Genomic DNA, 17,033 nt, shown 5'->3' with positions numbered 1-17,033 from the left:
TTCTCCCAGGGCACAGTGTGAAAAATAAGGGGATGAAAAATGTAAAAGAAAAAGGAAGAAACACAGAAGACAGATTTTGAAGTTGTAATATCTGCCCTAAAGAAGTTAAATCATGATAAAAATGTATATGTAAAAAATTCTGTACCCCAAAAGCCAGGTATTATACATTATTTTCAGAAACAAGAGAAATTGGTTAAAAAGAAAATCAAAGTTTAAATATACAATAATAAACAACAGGGATAATTTTACATACAGAGAAATACAGAGATAGGTAGATAGATAAAAAACCTTCAGCAAGTTTAATTAAGGAAAAACAATAAAGTAGAAGTAAACACTGGAAATTCCCTGGAGGTCCAGTGTTAGGACTTGGTGCTTTCACTGCTGTGGCCTTGTTTCTTTTACTAGTCAGGGAACTAAGATCTCACAAGCTGTACTACATAGCAAAAAAGAAGAGTAAGTGTTAGGAATATGAGTAAACAATGACACACATGGGGACTAAATAACTTGTAAGAAATACTGTTGTTGTTGTTGTTGTTGTTGTTTAGTTGCTAAGCTGTGTCCAACTCTTCACGAGCCCATGAACTATATAGCCCACCAGGCTCCTCTGTCTATGAGATTTTCTAGACAACAATACTGGAGTGGATGGCTATTTCCTTCTGTAGTGTATTTTCCTGATGCAAAGATCGAACTTGCTTTTCCTGCATTGGCAGACAGATTCTTTACTGCTGAGCCACCAGGGAAGCGCTGCAAGAAATATACTATGTACAAACTATTTCAAATTTTTAGAAAATCTATAAGGAATGTATACACTTCTAAGAAAAATGTAACTAAAATTGGCTCAAAGGGAGAGAAAAAACCTAACAACCTTTGATTATAAACAAAACAGTAAAAGGAGTCAAAATATCTATCTCTCAAAAGTTAACAGCTCATATGAGTTTATGAATAAGTACTATCAAATTCTTAAGAAATCAATATTGTCTGTTATGAAAACTCTTTCAGAGCATAGGTAAATTTAAACTTCCCAACTCATTTTATGAGGTTAACATAACTTGGATACCAAATCCAGAAAAATATAGCAGAAGAAAAGTAAAGGTCAATATCACTAATACACATGAAAAAATTCTTCAATGACATAAAAGCAAATCAAGTTTCTAGTATTAAGCAACATGTCATGACTAAGGAGAAATTTAAGGATGGTCCAATGTTTAAAAGCCTATTAGTAAATTTTACTGACATCAATAAATAAAAGAAAAATAAAGTCACATGAGTTTCCACATTTCAATGAAGGCAGAAGAAACAATTTGTTAAGAAAAAAACTCCATTTTTTTCTAAAAAATAAAAATAAAAAAATAAAAAACACACATAAGAATTCCCTGGTGGTCCAGTGAATATGACACAGTTGCTTTCATTGCCTTGGCCTGGGTTGAATCCTGGTCAGGGAACTAAGATCCCTCAAGTCATGTGGCACAGTCAATAACACAAACAAACAAAACCACATAAAAACTCTTATCCAATAAGAAACAAGTTGTTTTTAACTCAATAAACTGTGTCTACAAGAAATTTCCAGGAAAATTATATTTAATGATAAAAGAAAAGTATTCCAGTTACAATCAGGAATATGAGAGGAATGCCAGCTATTGCCATTAATGTTCATCATTTTGTACTGGAAATCCTTGACAAAGGATAAATATTTGAAAGGAAGAGATAAATGTCACAATTTGCAGATACTACAACTGGCAACTTAGAAATTGCAAGAGAATTATTTACAAAAATATTAGAGATCTATAACAGAACTGGGCAATGTGGAAAGATATGAATAAGACTGCCGTACATAGAATCAATAATTTCCCTTTATATCAGCAATTTCAATAAGAAAAATGTGAGAAAAATCCATTCACAGTAGCAACAAAAACAAATATATAGAAATAAAATCTTTAACATACAATTCTTTACAAAGAAATGGTAAGACTATTGTAAGACATAAAAAATGAAGATCACTGAAAAAAATATACCATGTTCTTAAAAATGAAGTCTCATATTTTCCCATTTCCATAAATTCTTTCTACAAGGGGGAAAGGAAGGGAGAAAGGATAAATTGAGAGATTGAGATTAACATATATACCCTACTATATATAAAATAGATAACTAATAAAAACCTACTCTGAACTCTACTCAGTACTCTGTAATGACCTATATGTGAACAAAATCTAAAAATGAGTAGATACACGTACATGTATAATTGATTCATTTTGTTGTGCAGCAGAAACTAACACAACATTGTAAATCAACTGTACTCTAATAAAAATTAATTAAAAATAAACTCAGTGCAGCTCTAGGTAAAATCTCAGGGTTCAAATAGAATTTGATGAGCTAATTCTAAAATACATCTGGAAAAGAAAAACTCGTAAGAAGAGCCAAATTTTATTTTTAAGAGGAAAAAAGGGGAAAGGCACCTCTTAAGAAATTTAAATTTTCTTTAAAATAATAGCTTACTCACTTAATCATTCAATGAATATTGACTGGATGCATAATATATATCAGGACTCTTCTAGGAAAGCAGAAATGAACAAAACCTATAAAATACCTGCACTCAAAAACAAACTTATATTCTGATTCTGATATATAAAATACCTGCACTCAAAAACAAACTTATATTCTGATTCTGATAATGGTGGACTAAATAATCAGGATAAATTCTCTCTCACTGGGGTCAACTAAGAAAGTTGAATAGAAAAAAAAAATCATATAAACATTAGAGAAGTGTCGAGATAACAAAGAATTACCAAGCCAAACTCGAAGAGAAGACAAGAAAGTCAAGAGTATTACCCAATAATGAAACTTTTTATTCATGCCCTGAAGATACATCCTATTGGAAGAGATAGTTATAAAACTAAGTCACACATTCAGTGGCCTTGGGCTAGGAAAATTAAACGATATTCACAGGGTAAAAGGTGAAACCAGCAGTATGCAAACCTCTCCATAACCTTCCCATGACACAGCTCTTACAATCTGACTTTGGGTCATCTGGATAGGTCAGAGAAATGCAAACCTTGAACCTGGACTAAGGTGTTCTAAACTGGCAGTATCTTGAGGCAGATGACAGAAGTAAATGAAAACCCTGTGAGGGACAATACTAGACTTCAACATAATTCTATAATAGTTTTCAAATATAATGTTCACCATGTTGTTAAACATAAAGGCACACAAGAAAACAAGACACCATGAACAAGGAATAAAAAAGGCAACTGTCAATAAACTTGGATCCATAATTATTTTATATTCTGGAATTATCAGAGGCAGAATATAAAAGCAATCATGTAGACCATATTCAAAGATAAAATATCCAAGTAGGATACTAGAAACAATAATAAAGCACATCTGAAAAAACCAACAGAAATTCTACATCTGAAAAAAAATCATAACCAAAATTAAGATCTCAGTGGATGAGATTTAACAGTAACTGAGAAAATCAGTAAGCTGGAAGATAAGTTAAAAGAAGAGATCTACAATACAACATCAAAAGATAAAGATAGAAAATAGGGAAGAGAAGGAAAAAATCCAGAGGATGCAGTGAGAAGGATTTAACACACATTAACTGGAGTTCCAGAAGAATCAGGGAGCAAGAAAGTGAGGCAGAAAAAAATAAGTTTATTAGACAAGGTCTAGGAAATTTCCAGATGCCCAGCGGAGTTCCCAAACTTGACAATAACAAAAGGCATTCCCAACAGGACATTTCATAGTAAAAACTTTAGAAAACTAAAGATAAAGATCTTGAAAGCAGCTAAAAAAAATATAGGATAGGTTATTTTAAAATGAGTAACAGATGAACTTGCAAGACTGAGGCAGAAAATAGTGGATGGTAACTTCAATATGCAGGGGGAAAATAACTGTCACTTTATAGATAGAATGCTATAGCCAATAAAAATATTCTTTAAGAATTAAGAGAACACAGGCATCTTTAGATAAATAGGAACATTTTGAGAAATTCAAAAGGATGTATCTAATTATAAGAACTGTTCATCAACATTCACTATACTTACAAGTATAAAAATAGACTGACAAAGTAGAAGATATCTACAACACATAATAATCTAAGAATTAATGGAATTCCTAAGTATCAATATGAAATGATACAGATACTCCAACAGAAAAAAATGGGCAATTTGTCAATTTATTTCTCAAAGAGGAAAAATAAACATAAAAAAGGTTATTATTCAATCCGATAGAAATTAGGGGAATGCAAATTAAATTCACAATGAAATATTATTAACACTCACCAACTGGCAAAAATTTAAGTCTGACAACTGTATCATTGAAGACAGGGAGGAACAAGAATTCTTATGAATTCCACATGAGAGTATAAATGTGTACAATCATCTTGGAAAACAGTTTGGCTTTGTCTAAGAGGCATATACTCTATGATCAAAAAACTACTCTTTGGCATATACCACCCTAGAGAAACCTGCAGATGTTTAAAAGACAGACAACAATGTTCATAGCTTCACATCTCTTAAAAGTCAAAAAACATGCAAAGACAACCTTAATGTTTATCAATAACAAAATGAATAATTAAATGGTGTCATATATAGATATGTAATAATATACAACAACAAATGAATAAACTACCGCCATGGGAAAAATAGAGATGAAACCCAAAGATAACATTAACCAAAGGGAACGAGTCACAAAAGAATACATATGGTATTAATTCCATTTCTGTAAAAGAAAAAAGCATGCAAAACTGCATTCCTAGAAGATCAAACTGTATATTAGAAAAGTCAGAATAACAGGAATGGGAAGGGGTGAATTTAATTGGGGTGGAGAACTGGGAGTGCTGGCAATGTTCTACATTCTGTTCTTGTAGTGATTAAAATGGTTTTCCAGGTGGCTCTGTGGTAAAGAATCTGTATTTCTTTAAATGGTCATATGCTTAGAACTTTAGATCAAAAAGTAGTCTGGCAAGACATGTCAATGTATGGCAATACCACTACAATATTGTAAAGCAATTAGCCTCCAATTAAAATAAATAAATTTATATTAAAAAAAGAAAACCTGGCCTATTAGATTTATAGGTCAACTTTCCAAATTCTACTTAAAATGTGTAGTTGCATAGTCAACTTTGACTTGCAAGTTATTCGAGGCATTGAAATATTCAAGAGAATTTAACGTTCTGCATATTTATTAAGTTTATTGTATTTATAAAATATATTTATATACTTGAGAAGGTTTTAAATCAGGGTACTAAGATTCTCAAAAGAGAACCAATATATTGACTTTATAAATGAAATTTAAAAATTTTTTTAAGTTTTAAGTTATAAACGAGACTAAACATTATCTAAAAGCTCCTTACTTAAAGTATGTGTTGAAATCTGTCAAACTCATCAGTAGAAAAATAAAATTTCAGAGGATGACCTTAATAGTCTAAGAAAGAACTAATTCTCTAGGTTTTATCTTTAAGAAATCAAATACTAGTTTTAAAAAACAAATAATCATCTGTTTTACCAATTTGTTCACAAGAGGCAAAACTTCACACTATCCCTTCTTTCTACCATATTAAAAAAAACCTATGTCAGAAGATTTTGGGGAATTCACCTAAATTATAATAAAAATATAAACCACTTGAAAGTTGACATGGCAACACATAATACTTTCAAAGTAGCTATTCTTTACTTCTGGAGGCGGGACGAGGGGGTGGTGGTGGTGGTTGTGGTGATCATGGCCCAGTTTGAGTATCTGAGAAGTGCTGTGGAACTTACAGAAGAATGCGTATTGATACACAAACAAGCTTTTGGAATAAATAATAATCAAAGATCTCTTGAAAGACTACAGAGTATAAGGGCGCTTATACTCCCTATTATACCACTGGTCTATTATAAAATCTGAGTTGAAGTCATTTTAAACACATCATCTAGTAGATCATATGCACATGTATTCTTATTATTTTAAATCAGAAAGTTAATGCCTTTGTGATAAAAAATTTACTTTCTTTGTTTTCATTTTTCACTTAAAGATGAACAAAATAGTACTTTTTACCAAAATAAGCAAAGTTTTAAAGACTACACTGGCAAGGACAAGAGGAACTGTAAGCCACGCTCACAAGCTGCGGGCAGGAGGATAAAGCTACATGGCCCTTCTGTGCAACAATTTGGAACATCCATATATAAAACCTCAAATGTGTGAGCCATATCCAACTCTTTAATCTATCAATTCTACTGCTAGAAATCCATCCTAAAAATAATTTTGGATGTGTATAGTGTACAATGCACTATAGGAATGCTGATCAGAAGCATTCTCTATAATACCAAAATCCTAGAGACAACATAAAATGATCAACAATGGAGGTGCAATATGTGGTACGATGGTACATTATGCAAAAATTTAAAGCATACTTAAGAATAATACTTAGTGGTATGAAAATGCTTATGGATCTACAGCTAAGAGAATAAATGTTTAATTTCTACACAGCATGATCTCGTGTTTTTTTTTAAAAAAGGAACAGTCTATAAAACAGAAAAACAAGACTAGAATAGAAATATGACAAATTTTTAATGTGAAGAATGTATAAAACTTTGTCTAAAACTTTAATAACAAGGAAAAACTGTAACATTAGATTATAACCACTCTGTTCATCTTGACTTCTGACTTAAGAATGAGGTATCAGCTAAAGTTTTACTTATTATTGTTGTCTACCTAAGCAATTAAGAATATTCAATTATTTGTCATCAAAGTAATCAAGAAAGAACAATGTTGTACCTATGTCTATAATATAGGCTAAAGAACCAAGAAATCAGTTATGAGCTATTGACTAAGCATCAGTAACTGGCCCTCAAAAAAATCCCACCAAATTCCCATTGTTGAAATAAATTGGATAGCTACCTTCCATACCAGGGGTGAATGCTAATTATAGTTCATGGTTTGAAATATTATTGATGTTGACTAGTTTTTGTCTCATAGAAGTGTTATATCTAGTGTAATATAAAAATAAATATTTGGTCTTTGTCCCTGGGTTCCTGGCACATATTGTCTAAAATTCTCAAGATCTCCAGGGTGATCAAAGTGTCTTTTAAATGGTAATGACACGAGAGGTGGCTGCGGGCCCCCAGATAGCTTCAGAATGGGAGTGGGTCACCAGAAAGACCAAGGCGTGATGATTACAGGGTTGGAGTTTTCTGTCCCACCACCTCCCGAAACTACCAGGGAGAGGAAAGGAGCTAGAGAGTAAGTTAATCACCAATGGCCAATTACTTAATCAATAATGCCTATACCATGAAACCTCCATAATAACCCCCTAAGGGATGAGCTACTGGGTTGGTGAACACATCAAGGTGCTGGAAGGGTGGTACACCAGAAAGTGCATAGAAGCTCCTCGCCACCTTCCTTCCTAGTGTTCCCTGCCCTATGCGGCTCTTCCATTTCACTGTTCTTGGGTTATGTTCTTTATAATAAACTGGTAATGTCAAGTATTTTTCTGAGTTCTGAGTCATTTTAGCAAATTATCAAAAAACCTGAAGAGTCAGTCATGGCAACCTTTGATTTATAGCCAGTCGTCTCAAGTATGGGTGACCCGATATTTGTGACTGGCATCTGAAGTACGGGCAGTCTTTTGGGACTGACTCCTTTAACCCATGGAGTCTGACATTAACTCCATGTAATTAATGTCAGAATTGACTTAAACTGTTGGACACTCAACTATTGTCTGGAGAATCAAAGAACTGGTTGCTGTTGGTGGAAAATGCTCAAGATCAAGTATCAAAGATTAGTCTATACAATGCAGCACTCATATTTCAAATAAACTTGAGAAAATGGGATAGTGGGATGGATACATGATAATAATTACATTTATAACTACATTGAAACAATAAGACAAGAGAAAGAAACATAACAAGCTGTTAAACGTATCAGATAGGCCAAAAAGTTTGTTCTGGCTTTCTGTAAGATCTTATGGAATAATCCAAATGAACTTTTTGGTCAACCCAATAAATGTGTTTTGAGTAGTACTACCACAAGTGATTTTACCCATTTTTAATTTTTTCATTTTCTAAATATTTCTAAAATGAGCAGGTATTACACTTTCTTAGTGAAGAAAAAAAAATCAAAGCTATATTTTGAATCAGTATGTTTCAACTGTACAGTCCCTGAGAGGTTATATGTATGTCCTTAAAAAAATTTGTCTAATTAAATTGAAATCTAAAATAGAGGTATTAGCTATGCCATGGTTCTAATCTATTCTAAAGAAGCATAGTGGAAAATACTAATTTGAAGAGGTTAACTTTTTTTGTCTTGATGCTATTAAATAAATCAATACTATTTAAAAAAAGAAAAAGAAGCTCAAATATCTTAGGCAATGATAAAATAACTGTAAAAGACAATTTGACAATACTGAATACTGAAGTAGCACATGTTTTAACATGAAAGTCTATCATATAACTTAAAACAACATAATTTTTTAGTGGAAGGCAAATGAAAATATATCATTAACTTTCTAGTTGCCAAATGAAAGATGAACTGTGCTCCCCAAGAAATTTAAAAATTTTTGTAACCCAAGTATCTTTATTATGAGAAATGTTCTTTGTTTAATTTACTTTTCAGGAATCCCTCTGGCTTACTGTTTCCAATTTGAATTACTTTATTTGATAATTTAATTCTTTCTTACATCCTGAAGAAACAATTGTTTTAAAAATAGTTTAATGTAAAAAATTTAATCCAAGTTTGCTTATGAAATCTGTGGTCAAACTACCTATTCTACTTGTATTCTTACAGCTTGACAGCTGGTTTAATAAAATTAAACAAAGAACTATAAAAATTAGAGTTGAAAGGGGCTCTGGTGATTGCTAGTCTTCCTGCCAGGATTCTTTTTTTACCACTTAATTTCTGAACACTATTTGCTATGCAGTAGTACGACTTCCAATTTAAAAAATATATTCTATTTGAATATAGAACATTATTATATCAATGAAACCTAACATGAGAATACTGGTAAACCCAGACTTGGTATATTTTCAGTCAAAAGTTAAGAAATTTGATGTTTTGGTTAGACTCATCATTATAGAGACATACACAGTTTGTATTACATCTTTGGAAAAATGAAAATAACTTTATACAAGTACAAATACTCTTTCCTATCTAGTACATACTCCAGAGATCGGGAGACCATTGGTTGGGAATGATTCATTTAATTCAATTTCCTAATTTTACATATCAAGTGTGTGAATAAGTAACCAGCTATGTATAAACAGCATAAATCAAATGAAACACAACCTCAAGTGGACACTTTCCACCACTGATAATGATAAGAATGTTTCACACTATAGACATTATAATTTTCTTAAGTCTTTTTTTATTTAGAGATTTTTCTGGTAAGGAGATATATCATAGGAAAGCAATTTCACTGGCAGTGAGGTATGTATATATACTCTACCAAAATACTCATTTTAACTGCTTTTAACTTTATTTACATACGAAGAAAAGTATCAATGCATATCCTTGTTTCAACTATAGTATTAGCCATACTACATGAAATAAAATGAAATGGTGCTTGCATACAAAAACTGTTATTTGTAAAGGAATCTGATTTCAGATTAAAAGAGCTAATCTGTTTTTGGAAGGAATTTAAAAGGAGAATCACAATTTATCATGACCAAGACATCTGCACCATATTTTCCATTCCTCACAGCACATTTATTTCAGTAATTCCATTATGTCGGTTCTTAGCATGAGCATAGTGTTACACGATTTTCGTACATATAATCACATCCAAAACAAGTTCTAAAATTTAAATTGTAAACATTCTCATCATATATAGAAATATTTCAATTGGTGTATTAAGTTTTGTTAACTGATCAAATTTGGAAGAGACTATAAATGAGAAAGCCTATTCTAAACCGTGTAGTGAGCATCATTTTATTAATTACATTTCTACAATGTTAAATAAAGAGGCAAACCTGTCCTGTAAGCATGTCAAATTTTAGGTAAAACATTAAAAAGAAACAAATCTGTTAACAAAAGGATGTCTTGCAATAAAGAATATTAGATTTTTTAAAATCTATTATAATACAAAAATGTAAAGGGTAAATAGCATCTTTGTTGACAAAGTAGGAGGTAGCATGGATGCACCACTTTATTGTCTGAGAAATGCAACTGGAGTAAAGAATATTTCCTTACCACAAATAATTTCCAGGACTATGTACATATTTCTTTTAGAAATACTTGTTTAAACAAATCTCCCTCCACTTTTTAGTATAAAAAAAAAAAAAACCGTTCCATGTGATTTTAAAAAACACTTACACGTCTAGATAGAATAGTACTCTGCCCTATTTGAGTGAACAGTCTCAAACTATGAAGTACATGATATTTAATGCCCTAAGTTGAGTAAATTTAGTTAGCAGTTCCTGGTATTATACAAAACACTAAATATATACAAACAAAATATAATATCTTATTTTTCAACGCAAGTCTTGTGGGGAATAAACAGAACCTTGATTCTGGTAACACTGCAGAAAACATAATTTTCCAATAAGTCTGTCTTTAAGTATCCATGTGCAACAGTTTATTAATGACTGTTTACATGTACTGATCTTTCATTGAGTGAACAGTTAACTGACTAAATGTAGTAAACCTTAGAAACACCTCTTCCATCCTATATAAAATATAGAGACTACTTACTGTTTGAAGTACTCAATTTGCTCTGATGTCACTGTCATTCACTTTTCCCCGTTTTCCTGCTTTAGTATTTATAAATGGATAATTTAATGTGGCTTTGAAAAAAAAAGACAAAGAATTTCAAATTTACATCCAATTCAAATTTGCTATTTAAAAGGTTTTCTTGTTCTATGAAGCTGCTTCTGCCATTAGAAGAGAAAATGAAGTTTCTGTAATGGAGGCAGGCTTTTTGAGTAGTGATGTGACTTCCACCATGCCAGCTCCAGTCCGTGGAAGGTTAGCGTTTACAATGTGTCGTTGTAAGTGCTTAATCCAGTCTTCCTGAACAGACAATGGTCCACGAAAGACTAGGCCACAAAACCTAGAGAAGAGGTTGATAACAGTTCTCTTAACATGACCAATTCCCTTTATTTAACAGTTCTCTTACTTAACATAACCAATTCCCTTTATTTAAAACCAATTCCCCCCTCCCAAAAAACCCAATTCCCATAAAATTCATAAACACAAACAGCAAACTTTATACTGAAGATAGTTCTTGACAACAGTTTCTAAATACCTGTGAGGTCAAAATGATTACACGTAATATCAAAACTGCCAATTCATACTAACTCCAGCAATACCTGCAGAGATGGGAACATTACTATGAAAATTAATTAAAAGGTCTTAATACCTACACATCTTAATTCCAAAATGTACTATTCTTTTTTAAAAGAAAAAAATGCACTCCTCAATTTAGAATTCCTTAAACTGCGTGAGGATGAGTATGAAAGGAGGTGTGAATGAGTCTGTATATCTACACTCAGAAGTACGAGTGGAGAGAAAATATATTTCCAATAAGCAGGAACTCAAGACAATTTGAAAAACATCAAATTAAAGCAAACAAAGAACATGAATAAAACACAACAACAAAAAAAGCCGCTTTTACAAATCACAATATCATAAAGGCCCTTAGCTAATATAAAAAACTTGATTAGTTGTGGAAGTACAGCATATTATGAGCCATGTAAGATTTTAAGTCTGCCTCTGAAAGTTCATTTGTAACTTGATTTTTGAGAATGCATCTTCAGTCACAAATTAAAAATCTCAAATAAAATAACTAGTACATCTCAAAGCAAAATCTGAAGAAACTGAGCAGATTTGGTAATATAGGCATATACCTGCATCGGAGAATGTAAACCTCGTCAGCACCATGAGGTAATGTTAGAAGTTTCTTCTTGCTTCCGGATCTGGACCTTGATTTCTTTTGCTTACAATCTAAGGCTAAAAAGAGGAAGAAAAAGACTTAACATTTCTTATATATTCTAAGTATACATACATACAGATACTTCTTGGGAGGTCAGATCATCTAAATCAAGTTAGAAAATGTCTGCATTCATTTATATTCCCTGAAGCATGCACTAACTTGCAGCTGGTTCTCTAATAGCAGTAATATTTTCAGCATATACTCTCCTTATACTCATTTTTCAAATAATGCTTTACCATACCAAATCAGAACTGAGAAGATAAAACTAAAATAACTTGAAATTACTAAAGTGGTCAATTACCATAGCAATGGCAATCTTTTCTCTTACAATCATATATACATTATTTTAACATCTGGTTAAATCTTACTTCCAGGAAAACTATAACATCTTATATAAGATCATCAAGTTTGTATTTGATTACTTCTCCATTAATCAGATTTCACATACTTTGAAAACTTAGTAAAAAGTTCAATGCAAATTCATTTTGAATCTTACAATAATAAATAGCTCTTAAAATTATAAGCTAGCCCTACATTTGAAAGGACAAAGAATGCTGAACTTTCATTTTTAAACTCAATCTGTATTGTATATACAAGCATATGTTCTATTTTACTAGAAAAATATAGATCCAGATTATCTCACGTAAGTTAACAAATGGAGCACAAGTTAAATGATGACTATTTGTTACATTTTCATTTTATATTCTCTATTTAAAAAATGTGATTCAAAAGGGGAAAAAAAAAGATTTTTACGTTGAAGTGCATCAAAGTTCTAGTGCTAACTGTTCTTGAAATTTCTGTTACTTGACTTCTCCTTTAATCATTTATTTTAAAAAATCTAATTTAATAAAGAAAAAAGATTTTTTCTAATATAGGTAGGAACAGATGGGACATAACATTTTATTCTTTAAATACAACTACACCATTCCTTTGGACAAAGTGATGATAGTATTCCAGGGTGCTGCCGGTCAATTAGCAGGAAGAGATGGTAAGAATTTATCTCTAGGGGCCCAAGGGGGAAGGGAAACAAATGTAACAGAAGAGTTGTCCAAATGAATTTTCTTCTGTTAACCTGTCATGTGAAATGCCCTGGAAAAATTCTAGGGAAGAGAGAATAGGAATTGGCTATTCAATGACTGTGTGAAATGAGTTTTCAAAGTCCAGGTTCCAAAAGAACAGATGCTACTATTACAAAACCAGTAAACAGACTACTGCTTCTTACAGTAGTCAAGTGGCAATGCTAACAGAAATGTCATATAGAAAATTAAAAACCATGAGAAACCTAAATCTCATTCAAGCTTCCTGTCACTTGCCTCTTTAAAAGAAAAATCTAGGTCTCACAGTCTTTCTCTGTTTATCCTCAGAAGAAGAATCTAATAAGTAAAGAACTACAGGAATTCAAGTTAAGTATTTAAGAATGGCTGCTTCAAAGCTAAACAACCAAAATCTGGAACAGAAAAATCTTACAAGGTTCTTATTAGTTAGCTCACTCAAGAGCCTGGCACATGGTAGGAACTCAATGAATACTTCTGCAACGAAAAATAAAGAAAAACCCAGTAATTTAACCTTTGACATTTAAACAGCATATGAACAGAAATTTGTTCTATCGCTGTGTAATATACACTATAGTTCCTGTAGAACACTTCTGCATCATTTATTTAAATGAACATGTTGCTAGCAGTCACACTTTTCTTCACTTGCCGGTCTAGCTTGTATGTAGAAACTAGGTTCTTCACAACCAGTAGAAAGAATGAGGTAACACATACTCTCTAATCAGCTTCTCAGTTGCTTTGGTGAGCAATTTGAATTTAGGTGAATTTCAAAGAAATTCATACACTACAATAGAGTTTAAGGAACTCAAAAAGGGCTAAGTGCTACTAGATGTCAGCTCCTCTTTTCCTATCTATAAGGTAAACCACACACAATCTCTGTCTCTGTTACATGCAACAGGGGAACCATTTGGTATATTATGAGATTACAGATAGAATCTTTGATGAGCTTGCTGGGTTGTCAATATTGCCACTCAAATTTCTTCTAAAATGTAAATAAATTACTGTAGGATACAAATAAAATACATTGTAACAATCCTTTAAATATTTGTTCACAGAGTGCTATAATGTTAGGTATGTAAAGCAAATTGAGGGAGAGGGACAGAGGGTGATGGGGAAGTATGCAAAAGAATGATTTACCAGTCAGTTGTAAAACATTTAAGTTACATTTAGATGCTGTGATACTTTAAAAAAATGGAACTGGAAATATTTACTCAGAGGTGTAGAAATGTTTTTGACTTTAACAGAGGGAAACAAGAATTTTTCTGACTTTTGATGTTATGTGAATTCTAGAAACTCTGAAGTTTAAGCTGTCTTATGAATGATCAGATCTAAATTTTAAATGAGAATACCATAGTTTTTGTTGTAACTAATATTTGAAGGTATTATGACTTTGGAAAGTAGGACAACTCTGTCAGCATATGATTGAGAATCTCTAGTACTTAAGAGTTCTAAGTAAGTTTAGGGAATAACAAGTATTGAGAATCCTTGGAAACTTGTCCATAAAGTTAAAATATTAAAAACCAGGGGCCTCTGGTAATTACACCTAAATATCTCTATTATCTTAATATCTCCATCATCACTTTTAAATTTCTCATCCCCTGAAATGTCATTTATGTTAGAACATAAAATATGAATACATTTAACAGGAATATTTTTTTTTCTAATAACAACATCCAACTGTCACCCCTACAATATTACCCAAAATTTTAGAAAAATGTGTAAGAATATTTAACATATTATTAACATGCACACAAAAGGGACATATATATGGTAATCTCTACATTAAAAAGATGATCAACACAAAATGTTCCACTAAATGAAAAAGATGATGTACAAACAAGACAATTACACAAATGTTCTCAAAACAGATTTTATTACATCTCAAGGGAAAAGCCATTTCATTCTGGACTGTACCAGAAATCATCAGAACATTAAAAACAACATCACTAACAGAAGTCAGTTTTAGTATACTGGGGCTCATCAATATTTCTGACAACAAACTAAAAGTTTATTGAAGTTATTTATATGAATAATCTGCCCAATAGATAATGTTATATTAATACAAAGGCTTTCTTTACAATACAATTTTATTTGCCCTTATTTGTTACTGTCAGAAACCAAACCAGACATATACCGTTTTTCTGTTTCAAAGTATTTTAAATCTAGCATTGTTTATATACTTGAAATTTATAAAAAATACTAAATTAGTTTTGGAAATTCTTAATTTTTTTCTCCTTGAGTATAACTGATTCTTCAGAAATGAATAAACCCAATCACTCAAATCTTCCTATTTAGGATGGCAGACAATGTTTAAGTGATCAATTTTAACCATTAGACTATAAAAAAAAAAAAAACTTTGCAGTTATCTGATTTATGTAGCAATATTTCACTGATAAGAAGAATGAATTGAGTTGAGCTGTAAGGTCATATAAATATTTTTTAGAATACACCTTTCAGTAAAACAGCTAACTGTTTTTATAAAAAGGAATGAGACAGAAATACAACAGACTATGAGCCCTCAAAAAGAACATCCAACTGCTATACTACAAAATACCACAGTTGTGTCTAAAGAACTAAATTGGACCAGTGAAAAGCAAATCAATAAATAATATGATAAATTCAAGCCTCCTTTCTGAGACATTTACTTTATATACAGAAGAAAAGTAATTTACTTTGGGTTCTAACATAAGTCCTTTTGCCTCTTCCACCTTTCTGCCCAGTATATACATAATTGCTTCAGTGAAATTTCATTTTCTTTTTAATTCACTACACAAATGACCTGAAAGAATGAAGTTTTTTTCTTAAAAACATCTGAAGCCTCTATGGTAAAGAACTAACATTGTAACTAAATTAACATTCATCACCAAAATATTGTTATCTGCTATCATCCTTCCCTACCCATTTAGTCAAAAGCCCTATTTCATCTGTTTTGTTCCTACCTGACTGTTGGCATATTTAGGGTAAAGTCAAACCTAATACAAGGGCCATGCTACGCACATCCAGAATAAGAGGCATTCTAGAATGTGTGTGTACACATACACACACAAACATATCCCTTCTAGAGAAAATTTCTTCTGCATCTAGTTGACCTGTATAAGGTGGGCAGGCCAATGGTAGCCATGAGCTCATTCAGGAAAACAGCAGGGATAAAAACGACATGAACAGATAAGTCAACATTCCTAGCACCATTAACAAGCTGATGATGGAGGTAATGCCAGTGGTGACGTGGGAAGAAGATACATATGTTCCAAGAGGTGCAGAAGTGTGAAATGGATAAACAAACTCAATTCTAGTTGCTGCCATTATCCTTCAAGGCCCATAAGCTCCAAGCACACAAAAGACTGTGCAAACAGCATTTTCTTTACCTCAGCCCCAACTAAGGGGGTGAAAAGAAACATGTTAGCTTGTATAAAAGAGGGATGTGGGTTTGGGGAAATCATTTGTTGAGAACCTAAATTCTTTTTTCTTCAGTGTATACTTATCTCTTTGCAAGAAGTACTTATAAAAGACAGACTTCGTGGGTGTACAACCTGTGCAGTCACACAGCATTCCAAACACGGTTTAATGCTCTGTTGTTAGTCTGGATATTCCTAATAATTTCTGAACATGAGGTACTATAATTTCATTTTGCAGTGTATCTTGCAAATTATGTAGCCAGTTCTAGATCCTGAATAGCAACTATCCCAAATGAGAAAGGCTGACCTTAGTTCCACCTCTTAATCTCTTGGCCCATTAAAAAAAACAAAACAAACCTATTAAGAGAAAAACTGTTAAATCCCACTCTCTGTAGCCCATTAAAAATGGAAAGGACTTCCCTACTCCCAACACCAACTCTTTGGTCCTACCTACCAAAAACAAACCATAAACAAACCAGTGCCATAAACAAACCAGTCATTATTCCCAAAATGTACATATAAAGCAGTTTAAGTAGTTCATTGTTATGAAAGCAATGTTCCCCTTCCAACTGGAATTAAACATATACAATTCACAACTAGCAACCTCAGAAGTATATTTTCACTTGATATTTTCACTCTAAAACTGAATTTATTTTTAGTGCCCTAAGTTACTTTCATTAATTT

The 17,033-nt window shown here is 32.0% G+C and overlaps 1 protein-coding gene across 17 annotated transcripts in view; it reads right to left on the bottom strand.

Moving 5' to 3' along the window:
• Positions 1-9,320: 9,320 nt before the first annotated feature.
• Positions 9,321-17,033, bottom strand: part of ZNF644 (zinc finger protein 644) — a 100,890-nt gene continuing 93,177 nt past the window's right edge. For all 17 annotated transcript variants that reach the window (XM_065909038.1, XM_065909081.1, XM_065909028.1 and 14 more), the window contains 2 exons: positions 11,817-11,919; positions 9,321-11,020 (listed from right to left, as the gene is read on the bottom strand). In XM_065909038.1, coding sequence (XP_065765110.1) covers positions 10,828-11,020; positions 11,817-11,919 — 296 coding nt within the window. In that variant the 3' untranslated portion in view covers positions 9,321-10,827. The remainder of the gene's footprint in view (positions 11,021-11,816; positions 11,920-17,033) is intronic.

This window comes from Muntiacus reevesi, chromosome 1, assembly GCF_963930625.1.
Source record: "Muntiacus reevesi chromosome 1, mMunRee1.1, whole genome shotgun sequence".
NCBI classification, from domain to species: domain Eukaryota; kingdom Metazoa; phylum Chordata; class Mammalia; order Artiodactyla; family Cervidae; genus Muntiacus; species Muntiacus reevesi.
Note: the sequence above shows the minus strand (reverse complement) of the source record. Positions and strands in the feature narration are given on the sequence as shown.